Raw genomic sequence first — 24771 nt, 5'->3', positions numbered from 1 at the left:
AGGTATAATTGTTTACCATTGCCACCGGGGCCGGGAGCAGTAATTTGAAAACAAACAAACAAACAAAAAAACAAACAAAACAAACGTTCGTGTCATCACATTAGATGCATTATTTAATGTATAGGTCAGTTGTATCACGAAACTAATATAAAATTTTGCAATAAAGCCTAAAATATAAGGAAATACAGTCAAACGTGCCTGAGCGGCCACCTGTCTATAGCGACCACTGAAAAATCCCCGAGAGAAAAGCCCTGTTAAAGACCCTGTGTGTAGCGGCCACCTGTCTAACGCGGCCATCGGCCACAAATCTTGTTTCCTGCGGTAGATTTTAACCTGTCTATAGCGGCCATAGACCCAATGGAGCCGTAGCCGAGCCAGTAATTCAGCGTGTTTTTCTGCTTTGTAGTCGTGCCAGTCATTAACAGGGCAACGTGCAGTGATCGCCACTGCTGCATTCATCACTCATTCAGTCATAATACTGCACTAGTGTTTTGCCTTCTTCACGACTGTATATTGATTTATACATGCTACTGTGCAACAATAATATTTCATAAAGACCGGCATAGTTCAATGCATGAAACACAAGTGTGCATGTACACACATACATGTACATGTAGGCAATCCACACAAAGTTAGACAACCTGTCTATAACGGCCATTTTTTTTCGTCTCCTTTGGGTGGCCGCTATAGACAGGTTTGACTATATCGATATTTTTCTCATTAAACCATAACTGTAGACGGTTTAGTCTAGAAACAATTTTCTTATAACTATTGTTTATATTTTGTAAATTTAACAATGCTTAATGTTGATTATACTGATCAACATTTTTACACGGGTTGTTTCTATCCCTAACTCACACTTAGAACTATTTTGAAGCACTAAAGCTGGGTTTTTGTTTCATCTGCAAACTGTAAATAATGCTTTAAACCTGCTGAAACCTATAGCTACGCCTACCGCTATTTTCCTAACATCTCATCACATCTGGCTATTATGAAAAAGCAGCACTGTGTCTGTACATGGTACCTCTACATGCCTTTCATCCTTCATCGCATTACAATGTGTATGTATATATATATATATATATATATATATATATATATATGTATATACATATATACAAATATATAATATAAGTATCATATAAGTACATGTGTTATTAATTGATATACATCAGTCATGCACAGTCAAACTGATGTTGATATATGTTACCAAACCCAACAAACCGAACATTATATATTACAGACTTCTTTATTTTGAAGAACAAAGTCATGATAAACAATATGTTTATGATGTCAATATAAGTATTATCATATCAATAGCCTAAAGTTCAGTCAGATACTTAACAAGTGTGAAATGCGCTATATAAAAACTAGCTTTTATTATTATTGATGATACCGTAATATATAGATTTAATGAAGCGATGATATTATAATACCATATAAATATTCACAAATTTTCCACTAAAAAATCTTAAGTTTGGCATTCAAATATTCGCGGAATTTTGCCATGCAACCATACTTATATTTAAATTCACTGCCTTACTATTCGATTTGGTACTTTGGTAAAACGAATTCAAAATAATTCTATTCAGTTTTAATAGAAAGTACATGCTTATCTAGTATTCAAATTCTTAATTACAGTATGCCGACGCGTAGTCTCTGACATTCAAGTTATATAGCGCGTGACGTTCAACTGCCACAATTCACACATTTCGGTGTGAAGGTATATAGCAAAGAGCGATGAAAAAAAAAAGTCAATAAGTTATATGTTATAATCATGCATATACACTGAAGTATCCACCTCCATACATAATTAAATTGAACATACAAGTAAAACGCATATGAAACGAACCGAACCAAAGGGAAATAAGAGCAGCATAACACAAAGGGAAAAATCTGTCGATTACGTGGATTACCGCGAAAGACACTAAATTGAATGTTAAAGAACGATTCTGAACTCTCGAATGACCGGGCGGTGAAGTCAGCAAACTATATGTCGCCCCGTAAATTGAGTGTTGGCACAGTGGTACAATATATTTTGTAGCAATTCGAATTAATAACGTATACACTGTAGTTTCGAAAGGAATGTAGGGCCTACATGACTTTGGAAGCTATTTAGATAGTTGAACCGGGGTGATTTGAAACGAAGCACTAAATCATAGAATTCGAAAATAAAGGATTGAATTTGAATGAAAATTTCGCCATTTGAGGTCGAAAACCCCATATGATATTCAGGATTTGAAAAAAAAAAATGGATAGGAATACTGAAATTGTCGTGCATTTGTTGAGTAGGCCCTATTAATACTTTATACAGATTCTACGTACGTTGTGCGTAAACCGAGTACAAAATTTTGAAACAAGGATTTCTAGGCGAACCACATCGATAGGAAGCTGTAGTGTCCTATGTATAGGCCCTATAGACCCAATACCTGCTTAGTGAAATCCAATAGTAGCTCATTTTCTCGCAGGAAGATATTATCAATCATTTTAAAAATGCATGCAGAATGGGAAGTATAGTAAATTCCTAATCTTGTAAGAACAACATGGATAATCATTTACAACTTATGGCAAATTGAATACTCATCTATGTAGGCCTACAATACAATGGACTGGAAAGTCCAAAAGGTTCCAAGAAAAAAGAAAAACAACTATAATGTCTTGTGTTTTTGTAAAACTAAGAATTATCTTCTTCGATTGACCATGTAAATATCTTGCATGTTTTCCTGCAATCATTAATCATCCACCTGCGTATTAAACATTTGAACAGTGTGAACACACTCTGCATGTCCTCGTGTGTTACAGATTGTTCCAAATAATTCTATGGGTGGATAATTGTATTTTTACAACCGCCCTTTGTAAACGATTCTGTGGGTTATTTATTTTAATAACTTCTCGTAGCATTTTGTTGTAGCTGTTGATGTTTTTGCGTTATTTCAGTCTGTATGGCCTTGGCTTCCTATTAGGAGTTTTTCCGTGTGAACGAAATCTGTCCAGGGCTGTCGTGACCTCTTCCTGTAATTGGGCCAGCATTTGGGTTCTTCTACTTTCTAATAGGTAAATTTGATTGCTTCATCAATAATTTACAACGCATAGCTGACATCCGCAATCAGACATAAGTTAGTAGATATTCAGTTACATTTGTTTTCTTGGACTTGGAGGTTTGATTTCAGTCAGAGGATTAGAACTTGTATTAGTTACACTACAACATTTTATCACGGCTATCCCTACTGTATACTCTTCCTAGTTTCCATATCCTCCGCCATCTTTGTTGTCATCGCGCTGGGTCGAGGTCACGGGTGAGCCTCTGCATGCGATTATACACATCTCGCGAGCCAACGCATGTGCCCTTTGCGCACGTACGCAGCAGGTACACAGGTAGGTGTACATGACCGACCATCGACGATTCGGCCGCGAGATGGGTCGTATACTAGTACTAAATACAACGTACACAAATGGATACGTTTTTCTGTAGCCATATACAGTAGATCTCTTGCGAACCAGTCTGCTCTCGCTCAATGATGTGGAACACGGGTTTTTCTGGCTTCAAAGATTTAACTTTTTTCTGAAGTGTAAGATCAACATGGCATCTGGTGCATAAATCAGCTCGTCGTGATGCTCTCCAAGTCGAAAATAATCGGAGTGAACGATCATTGACGGCGTCCAACCAAGGCAACGAGGTCGAACTTAGAAGAGATTTCTCCTCACAGGTTTATCAAAATATTGACCTTCCGTTTCAGAGCAATCGCTCGACCATCTCTGCAGAGCCGAGTCTGTTATTGCTGCCACGATCCTGGTTTGCGTGCTGAACCCGTGTTTTGCGTTGAGGCAACTCATTCAAGTGTTACGCTCACACAGGTAGAATCCGAGTAGAAGGCCCTATTAAACACTAACACTTAACAGTTAATAAAGGGGCCCTGGAATAAATGCATGTTGATTTGTGTTGATTTACAATGATTTATGATACCCTTTAAACTGCGACCGCAGAGCGGCGGGTCTCCGGGGCTATGATACCCTCAACATCGTGAACATGCTCAACATCACTTTTGCGGTGAAACGAATTATACGAATAGACCCATCTATCTAACGACGTTAGAAACAATCACATATATTTTTAACGCCATGTCTTTTGTTAGGCCTAGTCACATTAATTTTAATAATATCACAGAAACATGCAAGTTATGCTGAGTTGAGAGGAAGGTGCATTCCAAAATGGCCGCAATGTCTTGTTTATTACATTTCAGTAAATTTACTTTCTCTTCAGCAATGATTGACAGATGAGGCGGTCATCTCAAGAATATTGGTTTGGAAGGATTTTTGGTGGGCCGGCGTTCCCAAGTAATCTGAAGAAAAATAGAAGAAAAAATCGTTAAAAATATATGGAATGTTTCTAGATATTTGTTTCACCGCAGAGTGATGTTGAGGGCCCGAGGGTATTATATTCAATCATAAATCAACAATGAACATGCATTTGGATTTCAGGGCCCCCTTAAAATTAAAGGTTGAATCGAACTTGAAACCGAAAAACAAACCAAATGTGGATTGCCCAAAATTTAAAGTTTAGGCCTACCCCTTGTTGGCAAGCCTCGGCTTGGCCTTCATGTTATACTCACAAGCAAGCAATGCGGCAATCCAGGGGTTAGGTTCTACATAGTAATGCACTGTTTTGTTTGTGTTCCTGACATGTTCCTGTAATGTAGGGCCTACTGACACACTGTATCTGATTAAACTCAAATGAGTCAAACGGTTGAAGTGTTAGGGTTAGGAGAGATTGCCAATCTGATTTTACCGGACGCTTATTTTTCGTTGCCCTGAATTCCATCTTCAGACTCCACAGAGGATGAAATTTCAAGCAAAAATGACACTATGCACTAGTTCACAAAGTTCTGAAAATTATGACTTTTGCAAAATTCATGTGAAGGATTCACTCCGAATTTTGGGAAAAAATCTACACTAGGCAGGGCCTAAAGTTAATCCCTCTACCAAAAGTTGTCTTTGTTTGCGCAGTGTAAATCGTATTAAAATTTATTTCTAATTCCAAATACGTTTATTGTAATGGAATAATGTCTTTAATAGTGATAGAAGTCTCCTCTTTATATCTTTCAATTCAAGTGCAGTGAACTGGGAGCTGAAAATTGATGGACAATTTATGGCAAGTTCAAAAAAGTCGGTTAATATAATACATTTGTATGTGTCTAACAGTCAGTACGGTCACAGTGTACCACACCGTCCGTAGCTGTGCAGGGGTGGATCCAGGAATTCTGTGAAGGGGGGGGGGGGGGGGGGGGCAACTAATATTTCTGGTGCCACTTCCGGGTTTTATGTCATTTTTTTCTTTTTGTTTCTTTTGTTTTTAACAGAAAATAAGGGGGGCGTGCGCCGGTTGCTCCCCCCTCTGGATCCGCCACTGCTGTGTGCTTACGTATGTCTGCATCTGTCTTTTTGAGTGCACCTCTGTGTGTTCTTGTACGCTTCAGGAACTAGACATTTCTTAACCAACTTTATTTAACTTGTAGGGCCTACTTGCCATAAAACATTGATTTTGAGCTCCTGGTTACTGGAAAGATACGTTACATAGTATTGTACGAGATGAAATTTTCGCGTACAGATATTTTCGCGAATTGTTACTTGGAGGACATTTTCGCGTGTTGTTTATTTCGCGGTTGCGAGGGTCTAACTGAACTTACTTGAACTCTCACAAAAAAACTGATTCCACCACAGAGTGTACGAATGTGTTCTGCATTCGAAGTACTGTACTTATTAATGCTAGCTACGTCATGGCCATATGGCTCAGCTCATGATAGCTGTGTGCTAGACCTACGTACGTACTGTAGCTAGCTACAAGTACTAGTAGTGTACTGTACAGTACTATAATTTTGGCGCGATCCTGCAGCCAGGCCTGCTGCAGCACATGGCATGTCTTGATTTTCATTTCCCTGCATTGTTTTCTCGCGTTTTTGTTTTCGCGCATTGTTATTTTCGCGTGTTGTTATTTGCGCGGTTCAGAGGCGATTCACGAAATTCGCGAAAATAAAACCACAGCGAAAATTTCAGCTCGTACAGTATCAGTTGGCTAACTTACAACAGTGTAAGTTTCAGATTGCACAGGCAGCGTAGAACTGTATGTCGGTTTTTGTGTGTCTACAATCATAATTAGTAACAAATGAACTAAATCAGCCACATTTCATATTATAAGAGGAAAAAAAAAGAACAAAGGAAGAAGATTAAAGCATCCTGCCAAAGTAGACTAGTCATTCTAACTTGGCCAATCATGCTGTTGCAACTCATAACATGTGTGCATTATGGCCTTGTCTGCATCTTGCCGGAAATTCATGTAAGCACTGTGCATATTGATTTGAAAAGAATGCTTGATAATACAGATTTTTTTTTTCCTTTTACCATTCATTCACAGGCGAACTCTGTTTTGGTGCAAAGGCTACCTGAATTGTGGCCACTTGCATTTGGACTACAGTTCCTGAAAGTTAGCATCTCAAGGTCAGTTTGGGGGGGGGGGGGAGTAGCAGCCATCTACAGTACTGTAGTATCATAGAAATTACAGTGTATGAAATATGGCCGTGCAGGGCAATTTTTCACCTCCGAAGTCTATTTACATATTGTACAGACAGGCCAGTATTACAGGGACTGACAAAGTGTGCTGTGGTAACTTGTTGCTCCTTGTGTATTTCACATGTTCAGTGCAGATCAGTCATACAAGATGTATATTGGTACATGCAGATGATATCTTGGCCTTGTGAGTGTCCCTTTTGTAAGAAGTCCCTTTGAAATGAATTAGAAAAGAGGAAGTTCAATTTTTTTTTTCACAAAATCATTGTGGAATGTAATGGATTAGTGATAACTTTTGAAGGGGAAATATAGTCGCTGAATTTTTGGCATTTTTACGCCTCTACCATGAAGGTGCTGAAGGCATTTTGTTTTTGATGTTGATTGAGGTAAGGTCAAAGGTCAGGTTAAAAAAGTTGCTGTACTTTGGCAAATCAATCATTTCATTTCATTTCATTTCTTAAGCTAGGAATGTCCAGTGGTGCTTAAAGTTGGTAGACAGGGGAGGAGTGAATTTACTGTTATTTGCATGTCTGTGGTTGTGATAGGGTAAAGAAAGGTCAAGGTCAACGGTTACTGTAGAAATGTTAAAACATCTCAACCCATAACTTAAGCTGGGGATGTTTATTAGTAATATTATCCAGTAAAAATATATAAATCAGCATTTAATTTTCTGAAATGATAATGGTGAAAGTTCAAGGTCATGGTTACTGTACTTTGGTTAGAAACGTTGACCAAAACATCTCAACCCGTAACTTCAGCTGAGGATGTTTTATTTGTAATACAGTCAACCTTGCTTAAGTCAACCTCGCACAGTCGAAGGTCTTTGTCTTCTCTTAATCTATTGATTTTAATCCTCATAAGTCAAATCTTCTCCGAGTCAAAGCTATTTTTTCAGTCTAAATAGATTCAACTTAAGCAAGGTTGACTGTATTAGCCAGTATACATAAATCAGCATTTAATTTCTTGAAACGATAATGGTGAAAGGTCAAGGTCTAGGGTCAACCTAATCAACAATTTTGTGAAGTGATAGGGTAGAAAGTCAAGGTCAATTGAAATCAGCTAAAATGTCGCAACCTAGGCAAAAATTCCACTAGATGTACAGTCGCGAGTCTTCCGGAAAGTGTTATTTAGTGTATTATGGATACAGAAATTGGAAGAGGTTAACGGTCAGTTCTTAGCCCATGGTCAAGATCAACTTCATGAAAGCGTAACTGACAGGCCTTGTTTTTTAATGACATAAAGATGTCATTATGTCATACAGATGTTGTCCAAATCTGAATAGAATGAATCAGAAGGTTCACATTCCACTGTGGTGTGACGACCTAGTAAAATGGGGCTTTCAGTTCAGACCGCTTGCCTTTAGGACTACGTAAAGTTGGGATGTTGCGTAGTGACTATACCAAGTGAGCGTAATCTACCGTATGCATGGATGCCTGTTCTGCACTTCATACACACTCTGCCTACGCCTTACGCTGTATGGCTGCAGCATACATAGGCACAGTGTGTATGAAGCACTAGCATGCTCATAGCAATACACCTATTACATATGGTTGTGTTGGGGTACAAGTTTTGTCTGCGTATACGTAGAAAACACGCTATCAGTACTACGGAGATACTAGACTACGACTGTACGTGCACCATGACTGCGCAGTAGTGCAAAATAGTTATCGAGCACTATAACAAAATTTATGCACGTCACATATCAGTCTGGCCAATCACAAATCTTGTTATTGATAGCATTATTTACTATTACATTATATTTCAAGGGTGCTAATGATGCATGTTGCCCTAGTGAGTGTATGAGTGCCTAGTGCATCAAGTGTCCAATTAGAGGAAGATGTTAACTTAGCTGACAGCTGCTCAAATAGCTCTCTGGAGAAGTTGAACTGCTATCACTTCCGTGCATGCATGCATACAACGTGTACTGTAAGGTACATGTAGTATGAGATGTTGGTGGTCACGCAGAGGAGCAGAGATACAATTGTATAAGATGTATCGTATCATGATCCACTTCACTGTTTTGAGAAGGAGTTCGAATAGGTGGAAGTCTTGCCATAACCTACAATGTATTGTACACCACTCACTGCCTTTAGTGTGTTACAGTATAATCTATTCAGGTTTGTATTGGTTTGGTAATACAGAGTGAAGATCATTTTCACAGATGTGAAAATAGTGATTTACAAACAACAAGAGTTGATATATTGTTAGCTTCTTACTGCCTTCTTGTTTATCACTCTAAATAGTAATAATGGATATCACTTGCATATTGCATCTGCCACTGTCACGTGGTCCTGCGAACTCTCAGATCAGTAAAGATTTTGGTATGTATATACAGAGCATAATTTTTCTTCTCAAAATGGATTAGCAATTTTTGTCAGTGGACATACATTTGAACAAAATGGTGTACAAGTCTATGTAGTGAAATTGCTATGCAAATGACATTTTGTGTAGCAGTTATACCAAAATGCATAGCAAATTGCTATGCGATACCAGGAAAATTATTCCCTGGTGTGTGTGTGTATGTGTGTTGTTTTTTTCCTCATACAGTTTTAATACAAAAAAAAATAAATAACACCCACCTACCAGAACAATAACATTGTATCTCATTCAAATCATTTTGTCAATATGCAATCCATGAATATTAAATCATTCTATAGTTCTATAGTTTTGCATTGTGACTTCCCAAACATAAAGGTTAACATGGTGGTTGTGCCTAGGCATAGCCAGCTGGGGTAATGGTTCAGAGTGTCATAAAAGTTTATGTATATCCGCTTGAAAAAAAACAAACCAAACAGATGAATGAATTGAGCAGTCAATCTTTGAAATTTCATGGAAATTTTGTGGGTAGTTCCCTCAGATTACTTCAAATTTTTATAAGATACAATGTTGTTTGTTTGTTTTTTCTAGTAATGATGCCATGTCAATTTCTATCAATTAATGAAGATAAAAAAGTGTCAAAAAGTGAGTTTAGCTTTATTGTCCTTGTGTAATTATTGTGTACTTAATTACAAGCCATAATCTTTTGAGCAGAGTCCAAATTGTCCCTGTCATATTAAAATTTGTCATGTTTATTTCAAACAGTACGTCTAAATATTCTTGTATCAGATAAAATTGAAATTGTACTTTTAAAGAAAATTGCAGTGATGTTTTTAGATTTTCATTATGCAAGCCATTCAAATTCAATTTTAATTCAAAATTCAATATGAAAGTCTTAACACAATTTCCTTTACTTGCAAAGAGTTCACGTAATGCAGAGTTAGGAAATTCTCACTTGTTCTGCTATAGGCTATTTGAGAATTTCAATATACATTGTATCTCTTCATGCCCTGGCAATATAGATCTTCATGATTTGGGAATTATTTTTGTTCATTGAGATGCACGAAACACTACTACTGTACATCTATCTCCCTGACTGCCCTTTAGAATTTTCCAAGTTTTGCTGTGAGAATATTGACAGCTCTGTTTATGATTTCCATCTTTTACTGTGACCTTTTGAGATTACTTCTGATCATGAATAAAGGCCCGTAATATTTGCCAAAAATTATAATTCATGTATACTTATTAGCACATGTATTTCTTGATGATAATGTGCTTTGCAAGCAGCCAAAAGGGATGTTTTCATTATTACTACAGTACCCGAGTGCAATGATCTTTTGCGATTAAAAGGCAATGCAATGAGGCCACACCACAGAAATGTTGTTCATGAAGATTGGTTGATAACACCATCCTTGTCCTTCCACTCCTCATCATACAATTTGTAGATTTGTAGAGTTCAGTGGATGATTTCTGTTGGCTCATGTACATTGTACAGGTACAACTTGTACGACCATACATACTTGTATGCTACATTGTACATTATACAACACCTCAGAATGATGTCAAATTGTGATTGGCCAAGAACATGTCACATGACATTCAATAGAAAATACCTATCAAACTCATTGAGAGTGACAGCCATGCAATAGGCCCCTGGCATGGGCCTATTGCACGGCTCGAAGGTACTATAGCACGGCTTCGCAGGGGGCTACATGTACTATTGCACGGCCGCTCACTGTAGTAGAGTTCTGTGGCTCACACTAGCAAAGCGCCATCAAACTACGTGCTGGCCGGCTGCGCTGACAGACCAGGCGCGGCGGAGTACTGCAACGTTAACGTGTACGCGCAGCTACCTAAAGGCCCGGTCCCACTGCACTTACGGATGCAAAGAGGATGTAAAGCGTACAAAAAATCTTGCCATCCGTTGGAAAACGCTGCGAATCCGCTGTGTACCCATCGCATACGTGTTTCATCCGCTCTATCCATCGAGCATCCGTCCACTGTGATTTCATCCGCGCAAAAAGTTTTAAGCTGCTTAAAACTTTTAGAACGGATGAACTTTCCGCTGTGTACGATGTAAATCCGCGACATACGAGCAACAAACGTTGTATGTCCGTGCGGCATCCCTTAAACGTCCGCCGCATCCTCTCTGCATCCTCTGGGCATCCTCGCAACTCACATCCGCTGCAGCTAAAAACGGAAAGAGGGAGGAAAGATATGGTACGTGGAACGTCTTTACATCGTTAACAGCACGTTAATAGAAAGGATGTAAGCGTATGCATCTCGTATATAAAGTATTTCGAAAGCATCCCCTCTGCATCCGCTCTGCATCCGCTCTGCATCCACTCTGCATCCGCTTTTTCTGCTATGCGTCCGTTTCGCAATTATCTCCGGTAACCCCTTCGGAGCTGTCATCCCCTTCCATCCGCTTTCATCCGCTAGGCTTCCGATGAACATCCGTTTAACATCCCCGCTACATACTACCCACGTCCGTTCTATTTCCGTTCTGTTACCGCCAATTTTCGCCAATTTTGTCAATTTCTGGAGCGGATGAAAGCGGATGAAGCCATCCCCGAAATTTTGCTCGTCCGCTGTGTCCTTTCTGCATACGCTTTGTGTCCGTCGGCCAGTGGGACCGGGCCTTTACCTAGCTAGTTGCATGTATTGCGGCCTTACCTACTGCTGTGTTTTTACTTTTGACTCTGATCTGCTACGTGGACCACAGTGATCCCAAAATCAAGACTTCATTGCAAGTTGAGAAACCGTAATTTGATTATTTTTCTGTGTTTTTATACAAAATCATTTTCGGAAATAGACAAAGTCTAGACCTACTACTAACATTAGATCTACCGACATCTCAGTAACAGTCAGGCCTAACTCGATCTAACGTTAGTGTAGAATGGGTATAGACCCTGCAGAGTTTGTGATGCCTGTGACTGTGTGGTCGAATCATGACAAGTGTTTGAAAGCAGTACACAGGGTGGTTTACAATTATCGGCCTAATTATTACATTTATTTTTGGGCCTTCATGAGTTGGCGGTCACTAATTTAGTACTGTGATTGTGGACAAGGTGTTGTATAAAACGAATAATTTATGATTTTGTTCGTGCATTGGGGCACGTAATATCGCACTCGGCGCGAGATTCGCCACTGGTCCATTCAACGCGGCGATACGCGCCTTGTTGAATAGACCAGTGGCTTATCTCGCGCCTCGTGCGATATTCGTGCCCTGATGCACTCACAACTCATAAATTATTTGTATACTATATGTACCGGTATGTACAATATTGCTGCCTCACATGGTCTATACAGTTTATAATGCAATCTGAAACTTTTAATAATAATAATGATAATAATTATAATAATAATAATAATAATAATAATAATAATAATAATAATAATAATAATAATAATAATAATAATAATAATAATTATAATGATAATAACGATGATAAATAAATAGATAATTGCATTTACATGTACGTGTATATGGCTTGTTATACTCGTGTTTCTAAAAAAAAAAATGTTTTTTTTTTATGCATTGGCTATACTGTATTAATTAAAGTTGATGAGTGTCGTGTGAGTGGCTTGTACATTGGGTTATGTCAAGTTTGGTGCTAGTGCTAGTGCTAGCTCAGCACTAGCACCGGCTATAAAACCGAACTTGAAATTAGTCAGTGTTGGGAGGATAACCTCAAAATTATGACGTACATGTATTACCAGTACAAGTAGTTGGTGTTGGGCGCGATGCTGAATGTCGTGTGCTGAACCAAGCTCACTGTTCGTGTTAGCAATTAACATGCTTTTTTCCCATTGGCTAACTCTAGCCCCAAGGGATTATCATCTTTGTCATTTCAAGTTCGGCGCCGGTATTTTAGCGTTGCTATGCAAGACTCGCATTTGCATCCATAATAGAGGCATGATGTACAGTACGTTCAAAGTCTATACAATAGCAGTGGTTGATCACAGAATGTATGTGTACGTGATTGCTCTAGAATGAAGATCGTTGTGTTTCGGAGAAGGGATGAAATTTGTGGCATTTTAATGGTCATTCTCATTACGTGTCTAAAACTAAGCAGTCATGACTACATCTTTACCTCCACCAAGGGAGGAGGTTACAATGTATGTTTTCATTGCCGTTGGTTTGTTTGTCCGTGTGCAAAATACATGTAACCAGGGAATAATTTTCCAACTCAAATTTGATTAGCACTTTCAGCTGATGAACAATATTTCACATGCTATCCTGTACATTTCTATGGAAGAAAACTGCTACACAAAAGATAGTTTGAGTAGCAGTGGTGTAAAAGTGCATAGCAAATTGCGATGCGATACCAGGAAAATTATTCCCTGTGTAACTCATAAAGTGATGAACAGATTTGAATGAAACTTACCAGAAAGAATGAGAATGACACAAGTAACAGATGATTAAATTTTGGTAGTGATCTGGGAATTTTTTTGATGGATTTTATGAAGGATTTTTGATATTTTAGCAGGTAGGGTCAATGAACTTGGGAGTTCAAGCTGCATATTTTTGAGGTTTTCATATGCACCTAAAGTGCGCGCTCTAGTTTCTGGTCCAGGGCGAGGGGCGCCGCGCAGCTGGCATTGATGACGTAACCAACTTAAAGGTAGCCCGTTCCTTTTGCATGCAAATTTTTGAAAAATTGGTGAGAACACTTATTTATTGAAGAAAACACTATTTGGAAACCTGTAAATTTTGAACTCAAGTGGGTCTTTATTTGTTTAGACAAATTGACCATTAAGATTTGAATAATTTTTGCGAAATTCGCAAAAAGTACAAATCTAAATACTAGTCTAGTTTTACAGACCTGTGTGATGCACTTAGTTGTACATGTAGTTCATGTAAGTGGTGTGTTGTTATTTGCCATTGATAACAAAGTAAGAGAAGCTAGTGAATTCAAATGACCTCCAAACATGCACAAACTCACCTTAGTTATTCAGTAACCTAAATACTTGCATCTGAGCGAGATTCAAGTCCAGTAGAGATGGAATTTTCACCATTTTGTCATTTATCTACAGTACTTCTCAGAATAATCTCGATCGCAGCTACTCGTTCAGCGATAACTGTGTTGCACAGGAGCAGACAGCGCAGCACGATGTACAAAACACACGGCAGCACAGCAGCGAGCACCGCGATTGATCTGAATGTAGCGGTGCTCGCTGCTGTGCTGCCGTGTGTTTTGTACATCATGCTGCAGCTGTGCCTAGTACACAGAATACGTTACGGTGAGCGTTTGGCGCATTATTTGAATTTTAACGCCTAACAACCTTCAAATATCACAGAAATGTTATAGATTTACTATAGTCTTGTCATTCTGGTGGAATATATCACGTTCTGTGCTATTTGGGAAGGAATACAAAAGGGACGGGCTATCTTTAAGGTTTCTATATCGGTGGGAAATTGAGTGATTTTCAGCATGCATATCAGTACTTACACTGTAGTACGTATGGGTAGAAATCACTGATCTCTGTAAGAAGAATAAGATCAGTGGTTAAAATAAGCTGCTTGACAGAGGTCTGCACTCTCACAGTGCTTCTCTAGTTTAGTATTTGACTTGAACCACACGCCATTACTTTTTCTTCGCGCAAATCCTGCGGATTTGTGGTGGTATGATACTAACACTTACACTATACATGTTGCAGTATTGGGATCCATAATTGTGATCGTTATCGCTTGTGTTAATTTGACCATCGGTGTTGGAGCTGGATTTAAGGCAGTTGTTAGTTTGGGAGTAATACATGTAGCTCTAGCACTAGCACCGAACCTGAAATCACCCACTGTACAGTGTATCAGGGCATTACAAAGGCATGGTCCTCTGCTTGCCTGATGGGGCATTTATGCAAGCACCCATTCATTTTACTAGCTTGACGGTGAGTTTTGATCGCCTAGGTAACAGGAAAGTGGGTTTGTAGAACCCAATATCAAGATATTGCCTGTTCCTTGCTTGCAATATGTCTTCATTAGCGGCGGCAACCGGGGCTTCTTAGGAGCAACAGCACTGTACATGTATTCAAGAGCACTTTACATTTTATCCAAGTCGTTTGTATCTTGTTGATGGATAGCTGCCGTGTCATCCAAGACAGGAGAGTTGTTATTTCTGTATGTGTCTCGCAGGCTTGTGACCTGGCAGTGTGGCATTTAGCTTCCTTGCTGTATCTGGGTCACTGCTCATAAATTGTGGCAATGTATTCATCTCATGTTTGTAATACAGGATGTTTCCTACATGTATGTGCATGAAACCGATCAGTGCGCATTTGTGTGTACAATGTACATGTACAACATGTAGCCATATTCTGATATATGCAGCTTTTGGTTGATCTCACATTCAGACCTGATGGCCTGAAAAGTAGTAAATGGGGATAAAAATCATCGCAGTTCATGGATTCTGTGAGCAAATCAAACTCAACATGCACTAGATGGATGGTGAAGACATGTTGAATGGCCTGCTGATTGTATGCTACAATTACATCTTGTTTAATCTGTATGCTCTTTCATGATCTTTTTCCACCAACCCAGTATGATTTTTTTTTTCCACTCTTGCATGTATGCTGGGCATAATGTATTAAAAGTAATAGTCAATGATTGTATGATTTACTGTACAATTGTACTTCAACACAGTACTGTAAAACTGGATATTTTCGCGCAACTAATTTTTCACGCTTGACCGGGTAAGAAGAGTTTCACATGTTTTTAATTCCACGTAATTAAGACATCAACTACTGGGACATATGGCATGTAAAAATTTTTGCGTGTTTTTATTTTCGCGCTAGCTTCTGGTTGCGCGAAATGCGTGAAAATTTCAACACCGCGAAAATTTCCATGATTACAGTACTTTACTTTCCATCAATGTACATTGTGCAATATCTTGTGAAATGATTGATTCCACTACAACTGAATATTCAGTTTGAAAGGCTGTCTTCTCATTTTCCAGGTATCATGGCAATTACCCCCCCCCCCCCCCCCCCCCGCCAGCTACGTACATTGTAAATACTTGTTAGTGAGATGATTAGAGTAAAGACTGTGGTTAGGGTTTGGTTTACGGTTAGAGTTTGGGTTAGGGTTAGGATTGTAGGTTCACAATTAGGATTAGGGTTAGGGTCAGGAAAAGGGTCCGGGATAATTGTCCAGGGGATAATTGCCCTACGGTAGAACCCATTTTTCCTCCTGTACCTGTATATTTTCAGTCTTCAACATCTTCTATAAAGCCTGGTGAAATTTTTATCGGGAGCACAGTACGTAATTGTTTGTGAATTAACATAAATACAATATAAATCATTTCCTTTGTTACAATATCACACTGTAAAATTACTATGGCATTTCAGAAAGGAGGAAGTATGAGTATAGTAGACAAAATACTGTTACCTTTCCAAAGTCATACTTTTGCAGATGTCACAGACTTTCTTTAAGTGCAACAGACCACCTTTTATGCCTCCACCATGAAGCGTCTCCGGAGGCATAATGTTTTCGGGTTGTCTGTCCATCCATCCTTTTGTCCTTCCTTCCATCTGTCCTGCCATCCATCCGTCCAAAATGAATTTTATGGACAGTGTCTGTTTGAGGTATCCTAATGAAATTTTATATTTGTATACCATGAGTGGACAAAATTGAATCCTAGTTCAAGGAAAGTAAACACTCAATACATTTGTGACATACGTGTCATTTTTTTTTTCATTTTTTTTTTACACTTGACCCTAAAAGGGCCAGGGTGGCTTCCCCCCTCCCCCCCCCCCCTCGACATTTGCGAAATAACTCTGCAATGCGGGAAGGCCTTGTTCATGAGGCTTCCTGACTTTTTTAGTTCAGGTCTCAAGTAACTTTTGAGACCAAATTTGCAACATCTGCACGTACTGTTACAAAGCAACTCCCATTTTCGTGACTGCATGTCACCACAAAAAGGACACAGTTTTAGGATTTTGTGTACATTTCCTACGGAAAACAGTGCTCTGGCATGAAACTTATAAAAACCTATTTTTACTATTAAATCATTTTGATTGACTAATTTTATGCTAATTATGGTAGAAAAGTTGTCAGTGACAATTTCCAACTAAAAAATAAAGAAAAAACAAGTGAAAAACACAGAAATACCTACATTTCAAAAACAATAGCATACATAAGAATTAGAATAACTTTTGCAAGTTTTTATGATGTACTATTGTTGAATTTGTTAAAAGCAGATATACTAACCCCAAAAATAGACTCAACGCTTTTACCGTAATTAGTGTTTACAAGGCTAAAATAAGATCTTGGGCTTACTTTGCATAAACAGTTAAGATCAGAAATTGATAATTTTAAAAAATTTAAGACACAATCTTGTAGATTACAACTAGGGTGTCACGCTTGCCAAAATTTATTGTGATTGCGCCACTGATGGCCAAGATTTTTTTTTTTTTTTTTTGGGGGGGGGGGGGCAAATGAAGGCCCCAGTTTCTACATGTTTTCATCTTCTTAAAAATGCATCATGGTCTTTTTTTTTTTTTCGCTGATCTTTGCTGGCACTTTGCTGGCATTATTGCTAGGGTGACACAATAGTGTCATGCAAATGTAAAAGAAAGAAAGAATTCCACTGCAGTTGAAAAGTAGTCTGAAAAGAAGGAGCAAAAATTTCTTCTAGCACAACAATGAAAATTTGATTAAAATCTGATGAAAGATAAGGAAGTTATAATATCGTAACGTTTTGCTAATTTCAGTTTCATGCGCTTACATGTAGTAGGAATTCCTCTTTTAACGAGGGTGACTGTCTTGGGCAAAATCTCTCTAGGTCAAATTTTACCAATTAGGACATTTTCAGCTGTAATTTAATTTAGGAATGTTGAGTATAATACAATGTGATAGGAAGGTTAGTGGTAATAACCCAGATATTTCCATGAAGTAATATTTAGCGGAAAGTCATGGTCAAAGATCAGTATCTCCCCCCTTCAAAAAAAGACAAAACAAAGCAAACAAACACGAAAAAAGCAATAGATAAATCATTTCTAGCCAGCAATCACTTCAAGTGGAAATGACCAGTAATGATATAAGATACAAAGGGTAGACACAACATGTAAATTTGTAAGTTCAATTATTTGCACAAACATGACAATGACGGTAGAATCAACGGTCACTGCACTTTCATTTCTTTTCCCCTAGCCATGACATTACTAGGTATATCAATTTGTAAAATCATCGAGTAAGAAGAATACAACTCAATAATCAAGTTGTAGTTGCCTGAAGAGATGGTTGAGATGAAAGGTCAAAGGTCACCAAAATTTACACTGTAGCTCACAAGTCATTTCCAGGTTATTAATTTCACTAGATATAAAGATTTGTTGAAATGGATAGAAAGTAATTGAAAAATATTCTTGGTCTGTGGTCAAAATCAGTGAGCTTCATTTACAGAGAAATGTAAACTTCCAGATGTTATGGGGAACACATTGTGTTTACACACCTGTTTCATGATTGTTGACTTGCAATGAGTGTATTTTGACTATGTATGTACCAACCATTTTACCGAAGGGAACTTGGTGAAGAGTTCAACAAGAGATAGCATCAGCTGTGTTTTCCATTCTACAGTAGGGTCTGTTGTGATGTTTTTATGTTCATCACATCAGCCTGAAAATGAAACAACCTAGTAAACAGACTTGGGAACACCTGCCCTCAACGTGTAAGCAGGTGGTTCAGACAAATTTTTTAGGAACAAAAGAAACAATGTTGTTGCCAGCAGTCATAAGAGCAAGAATAGCCTTACACCTCAGGACTTAAATAATTGGAGGCATCTTGGTACATACCTTTCACATTTTTAGAAGTGCAACAAAATATTTTGTCTGACTGTGATATTGTTGTGTACTTCATTATGTAGTGGTAGGTAAATGGTGCCTTTGAATATTTCCTACCTGGTACTTTAATGTTGCAGTGTTGTTTGTTTTGCCCCCTCAGCTGACAGTCACCACGACGGCGCATTGTAGCACAACGCTCTACCCGAGGTGGCCAACGGTCACTGTACCTACCTGTGAGTGGAAGACGGGTGGTGCCTCACCAAGGGCTAATCATTCGTGCAGCCTCATACCTACAGGTCAGTCATAAACAAAAGAAATAGTGCGAATTTCCTTGAATTCTGTGCAGAAATAATTTTTCCCCCTTTTTCTTTTGTTATTGTTGGAGGAATAGGAATTATGAAAAGTAAATATAGCTACCCATTGTTTAGTTTTCCTTTAAGTCTGCAAGATTTTAAATTCTATAGTGGGAAGGCATAATATGAGTTGCTGTTGTGTGATGCATGAAAAATGTATCACTTATGTCACATTTACAGCATTGGAGTTGCCTGTAAAAGAGTTCTTGGACTTAGATGTAACAAAATATTTAAACATGGTATGCTGAGATTAAGTGCATATTTAATTAGCAGATATGTTGGCGTTTCTGCATGTCCAGTGTGTGCACTGGAGATACAGATGTACATGCATTACAGACACATGTCCTTGTCCATGTATTGTCAGAGAAGCATATCAGCAGTTGTAACAAAGAGTTGTGTGACACTCTCAATCTAATTTTTGTCAAATTACCAGGCTGAATTTGACGTAGTGGAAAATGGGCAATGCTGGAGCAAAGCGGGAGGGGAAGGATGGGCCTTCGTCGCCGACCAAGGAGTCGCCGTCGTCCTTTGATTTCAAGCCAGGCAAGATTCCCATCATTCAGCAGACCTCGCTTGATGACAGTCTCGATCTGCAAGGCGGAACCCTCAGGGTGAGACTGAAAGTATTGATTACTCAGAGCTAGAAGCTTACAATCACTCCCTCGACGCTAGAAAATGTGTGACAATCTGCATTTCTTTGGTGGGTGATCAAAGTGTGATAAAGCACACGGTCGTGCATTTGCACTGCTTGACTTAACATTGCTTTGTCGCGAAAAACATATGAGTATTGTTATTTCTAGATTATGGAAGCATTGATAAAAGAAACCCGACTTATGATTTGGAGATTACAGCCTCTTCATGTTGTATTGAATTAAAAATATCATTAAAGCCAGCACTTCTAATTAAAGGTCAAAATTTGTTCATGCATGACATATGGTCTCTTTGAAAGTGATATTGAGATGTGTATCAATCTGAAATCAAGTTGATGTCAGATTAGCTAGTTGTTGATTTGGTGTTGCCATCATTGCTCCCTAACTGTTGCCTCTATCACCGTTTTGTGGTGGTGCTACAAGTAAATGTAGGGATATTTAGTGCACACCTTGGTGGATCAGCCGTTGTAGCTGTGTCATGTATTAGAATAATAGACAGAGCTTCCACTAGTTTGAGAGGGGTCTAGGGCAATTACCCCCTGGGCAATTACCCCGGACCCTTCCCCTGTCCCTAATCCTAATCCTAATCCTGAAACTAATCTAACCATAACCCAAACTCCTAACACTAAACCCAACCCTAACCCTAATCCTTAACTCTAACCTTACCACTAACCAGTATTTAGCCGGGGGGTAATTGCCCTCGGGGGGTAATTGCCCGGATACGGTTTGAGAGGTCCCCATCAGTGGAGTATACATAAACAAGGACGGAGTGAACTGCATGTTCTTTGCCACATTCCTTCATACCTCTCGCTGGAATTGGTTCAGAACTAGAGGGTTGACCTGGTAGAGCTGTCTCAGGATTTGTCTAGATGGTGTTGTGTTGAGTTGTTAGGGTTGGAAAATACTTTCTGGTAGCCTCTACTGTAGTCAGAAATGAATTTTCTTGTGTGCATTGAACACCTCTGCCCAACAGTGTATTCAGTAATTTGCTATTTGGCCAGTTGGTCTTTTATTTTGATGCTTAATTGTGCACAGTACTATGATGTCTTATAACAGGAATTAATCAGCAGCAAGTTCCTCGAAAGAGGGAGTTCAAGCTTGCCCACCATTTGCATTGCTTTGATTTTTGTCCATTAGAGCATTTGTAAACTTAAAGGACAAGTTCACCTTCATAGACATGTGGGTTGAGTGAATGCAGCAATATTAGTAAAACACATCAGTGAGAGTTTGAGGAAAATTGGACAATCCATTCAAAAGTTATGAATTTTTGAAGTTTCTGCTCAGTCACGGCTGGATGAAAAGACTACTATAGCTTGTGATGTCACATGTGTACAACGATACAAAGAAAGAGTAAAGAAAATCCAACATATTTCCATTTTTCTCGCATAATAAAAGAGCACTCGACTTCTCTCTTTCAGAAGACAGGGGGAATAATATTACCCTTAACATACGTCAGTAACAGGTCGAAGAAATGTGCACTTTATTCAAAAAGTAAAGTTTTGTGAAATTCACTTTTTATTTTCCTTATATTGTTGTACGCATGTGACATCATACACTGTAGTAGTCTTCTCATCCAACAGTGACTGCGCAGATACTTAAAAAAATCATAAATTTTGAACAGATTGTCCGTTTTTCCTCAAACTTTCACAGATGTTTTCTACTAATATTGCTGCATTCTCTCAATGTTTATGTATATGAAAGTGGACTTGTCCTTTAATACTGTAGTTCCATTTAGTTCATCATCCTGCTTGGTTGAAAGCCCTTCTAGTTTTAATATGTTCCAGCATCTTTGTGTATTTGGGCGTTTTGTTTGTTTTTGTTGTAGATATCATTTTCTTTTGCTGCTCATCTGTGATTATGTCCCACCCAGGGGTACTCTGTACATTTTGCTTATACATTTTGCTGAAAAAAACAACAACAAGATTATAGAAGAGCAGGTTGTTGTATGCAGTGGCTAGCACTGTTAGTTGATCAGCTACCCAGCCATTCTTGGCAATAAGCATTGGAATCTCACCCACAAGGAGGCAGCACACCTTGCCATACAGTGCTGCTTGTGTTCATCGGCATGCCTGCCATTCAGACTGAAATTTGCAGGCTTGCTTCTGGGTCTGTACTATGCAGGTCACCAGGACCCCGTTTACAGTGCGGGGCTGGGCCGAGTTGCGGCCAAGCCCAACCTCAATTGCGAGGCCGAGCCCCGCAATTTTGTCCGTTTACACTGCCGGGCTCGGCCGCGCTTTTGATTCAAACCTTTCAATATCTTGTAGTGGCGCCCTGCTTGTAAACAAATGCAATTTTGTATTGTCCGGTTTTCAGACCCTTTGCCAACTGAATTCCGTGGCGACAAAGTCGCCGTTCGGGCAAAGGTTTTTGCCGAAGGAAAAATCCTTTGCAGGACAAAACCACCTTAAATTATACTAGTTTTTTACATTGAGGGGGTTAACATCCTGAACAGCGAAATAGTACAGGCAGAGGGTTTGGAAGTCAGACTAAAATTGGCCACGCATTTGGCCCAGTTTGAGTTTACACTGAGAAAAGGCCGAGACCACCTCCAGAGCGTGGCCAAATGCGCGGCCAATTTTGGCCTCGCATTTGGCCTTTTGCGCGTTTACACTGAAATGAAGGTGGGCTCGGCCGCCGAGCCTCGCACTGTAAACGGGGTCTTGTTTGAATTCGGCCAGATACTGGCTTGCTGGTGACAAGGTCCAAACTGTATGATGCACAGGGATTGGACTTTGTTTAACCTCAAATTTCGTACCAGATATCAGGATTTGATGGAGATTTATTTTCATAAAGTGTTTTTAAGCAAAAGCACAAAGTGTACTGCTATTAGCTTACATTTAAGTTGACAAAGATAGAGTTTCCAATTGAGCTGTCAGCATGAACTAAACAATTTATGTAACATCTTTGAATATATGACTGTTTGATACATTTTCCCTAAATAATATTAAAGGTTTTGTTGAATTTCTTGGAAAACCAAGTGCCATCTGCATAATCTTTAGTTTATCTAGTATGTTCTGCAGAACTGATATGAGGTGGACACTTTACATTCAAATTAGTACAGAATGTCTTTTTGAATGGCTACAGTATTGAGATTCACATCAAAGGGAAAGTTGCTGAGCATGAAACACATTCAGTCAAAGCAGCTGATGCACCAGATGTAACAAAATATTAGAAATGCCCAAGTTCTAGCAATCTGGCTTTTGTGTAAAGTGACTGTGGATCTAAAATAACTGTCTTAGTCATGTTGTCAGGTTACTTGCAAAAAAAGAAAAAAAGAAAAAAAGATGTATTGTTGCAGCAACAACAACAAAAAAGGCAAATACAAAATATTTTTCTTGACTTGAAGTGGTTTTTAGGAAATCAACTACCCTCAGTATTTCAGTATTTTAAGGATACATATCATATGAAAGCAAGTGGAATTTCTGACGTTTTAGACCAAAAAGAATGAACAGGGTTGTTCAAGTGATATCATGGTCGTAAAACCAAGATAATTCTGTCTTGGTTTCATGAATTGTAGTGCAAGATAATTTATGTAATAGTCGAATGGCATTTACATTATCATGACTCTTAGAGGTAATGTATGTCTGATCACTTAGATTTCCATTTCAGTGTTTACATTAGCATTTCATTGTGCTTGAACAGCAAAAAAAATTAAATAAATAAAATATATATATATATATATATATATATATATATATAGCTCAAGAAAAATTCCACATTCATGTGTTTTGTGAAGTGTTAGAAATGCAGTAGGCAAAATGAATAAAAATTCAACATCATTGGCTTTTTGTAAAGCAGCAAATCCATAATGACAAATCAGTTGGAAGATATGCAATAGTTCACAAACTGATCAAGTGTATCATTCTGTGTGAGCAGCCAGAAGCCTATATAGTTTAGTTCTTTGAGAAAAGTAAAAAGTAAATGTCATGTATTCTCTCCATTAGATATTGAGGATGATGATTTTCCTTTTTTCAATGCTCAGGAGTTGATGCGAGATGATGGCCCCGACGGCAGACCTCGCACCACTACTCTACTGGAGCAGCCGTATGTTGACCCCAATGCCCTTCCCGTGGTGTTCCGTTGGGAGGGTGGTGGCAAGAATGTGGCAATTGCAGGGTCGTTTAACAACTGGCGCACAAAGATACCCATGATCAAGAGGTGAGGGGGTGATGTCGGCAGAGTGGAGAGCAAGTGTACGATTATCTGTTTGCTATGATCCATCTATAATATAGTAACATAGAAGTCAATGGGTAAACATGTTTTGTAGACACTGCTTTTGTCTACCTTCATTTTATGTTTTGTAAGGTGCCATGTCTTTTTCAATGCACACATGGTGGAAGGGCTATTTAGTTCAAGTAATTTGGCATCCAGTATTCCACACTCTTGTGTTCATACCATCATTATACATTTACATTCATCTTTTACCTATTGAATTCTTTTGAATACTTTCATACACAGACATGTCTCCTTCATGATTGTTTGCATTTTTGCCTCAGTTGAAATTTCTGTTTTTATGGCACACTATCCATGCAAGTTAGTTAGACCACTGTAGTCTTATCATGCATGACACATGAATGTATTTACACTGGTATTCAACTGTAATCAAGAGATAATACAAGGCTACACTGTGTATTACCTATGTTAGTTTGTTTATTACCGTACCATCAGTAAGGTACATTTATGGATGATGAATTGATGTAAACTACGATTGTGTCAGATCTATATTGTGGTGAAAAGTTGGTCAATAGGAGCAGAGTAGCTGTAAACAAATGCTATGGACCACATTTGCCCTTATTGTCCCCGCCGAACGAGTTCGAGCAGGGGACTATGAAACGGGCTCCGTACGTGTGTGTGTCCGTGTGTCCGTCCGTCCGTGTGTCCGTCCGTCCGTGTGTCCGTGTGTCCGTGTGTGCGTCCGTGTGTGATCAAAATCTTCAATTTGCTACTTCTCTGTCATTTATGAGCCAATTTTGTTTCTGTTTGCTTTATATGATAGCACTACATGGGAGCTTTGAAACTTCTACACAGAATTTCAGTCGTGACCTTTGACCTTGACCTTTGACCTATATTGTACATTTTGCTACAAAATGCTACTCCTTCGCCATTTCTAACCC

The 24771-nt window shown here is 38.7% G+C and overlaps 1 protein-coding gene across 1 annotated transcript in view; it reads left to right on the top strand.

The window, feature by feature from the left end:
* Positions 1-3501: 3501 nt before the first annotated feature.
* The window catches only part of LOC140234492 (5'-AMP-activated protein kinase subunit beta-2-like), a 35432-nt gene continuing 14162 nt past the window's right edge, over positions 3502-24771 (top strand). The window contains exons 1-5 of the mRNA XM_072314538.1: positions 3502-3855; positions 6410-6492; positions 18812-18947; positions 19438-19615; positions 23640-23815. Coding sequence (XP_072170639.1) covers positions 19460-19615; positions 23640-23815 — 332 coding nt within the window. The 5' untranslated portion in view covers positions 3502-3855; positions 6410-6492; positions 18812-18947; positions 19438-19459. The remainder of the gene's footprint in view (positions 3856-6409; positions 6493-18811; positions 18948-19437; positions 19616-23639; positions 23816-24771) is intronic.

The sequence above is a fragment of the Diadema setosum genome, chromosome 1 (genome assembly GCF_964275005.1).
Source record: "Diadema setosum chromosome 1, eeDiaSeto1, whole genome shotgun sequence".
Taxonomy (NCBI): domain Eukaryota; kingdom Metazoa; phylum Echinodermata; class Echinoidea; order Diadematoida; family Diadematidae; genus Diadema; species Diadema setosum.
Note: the sequence above shows the minus strand (reverse complement) of the source record. Positions and strands in the feature narration are given on the sequence as shown.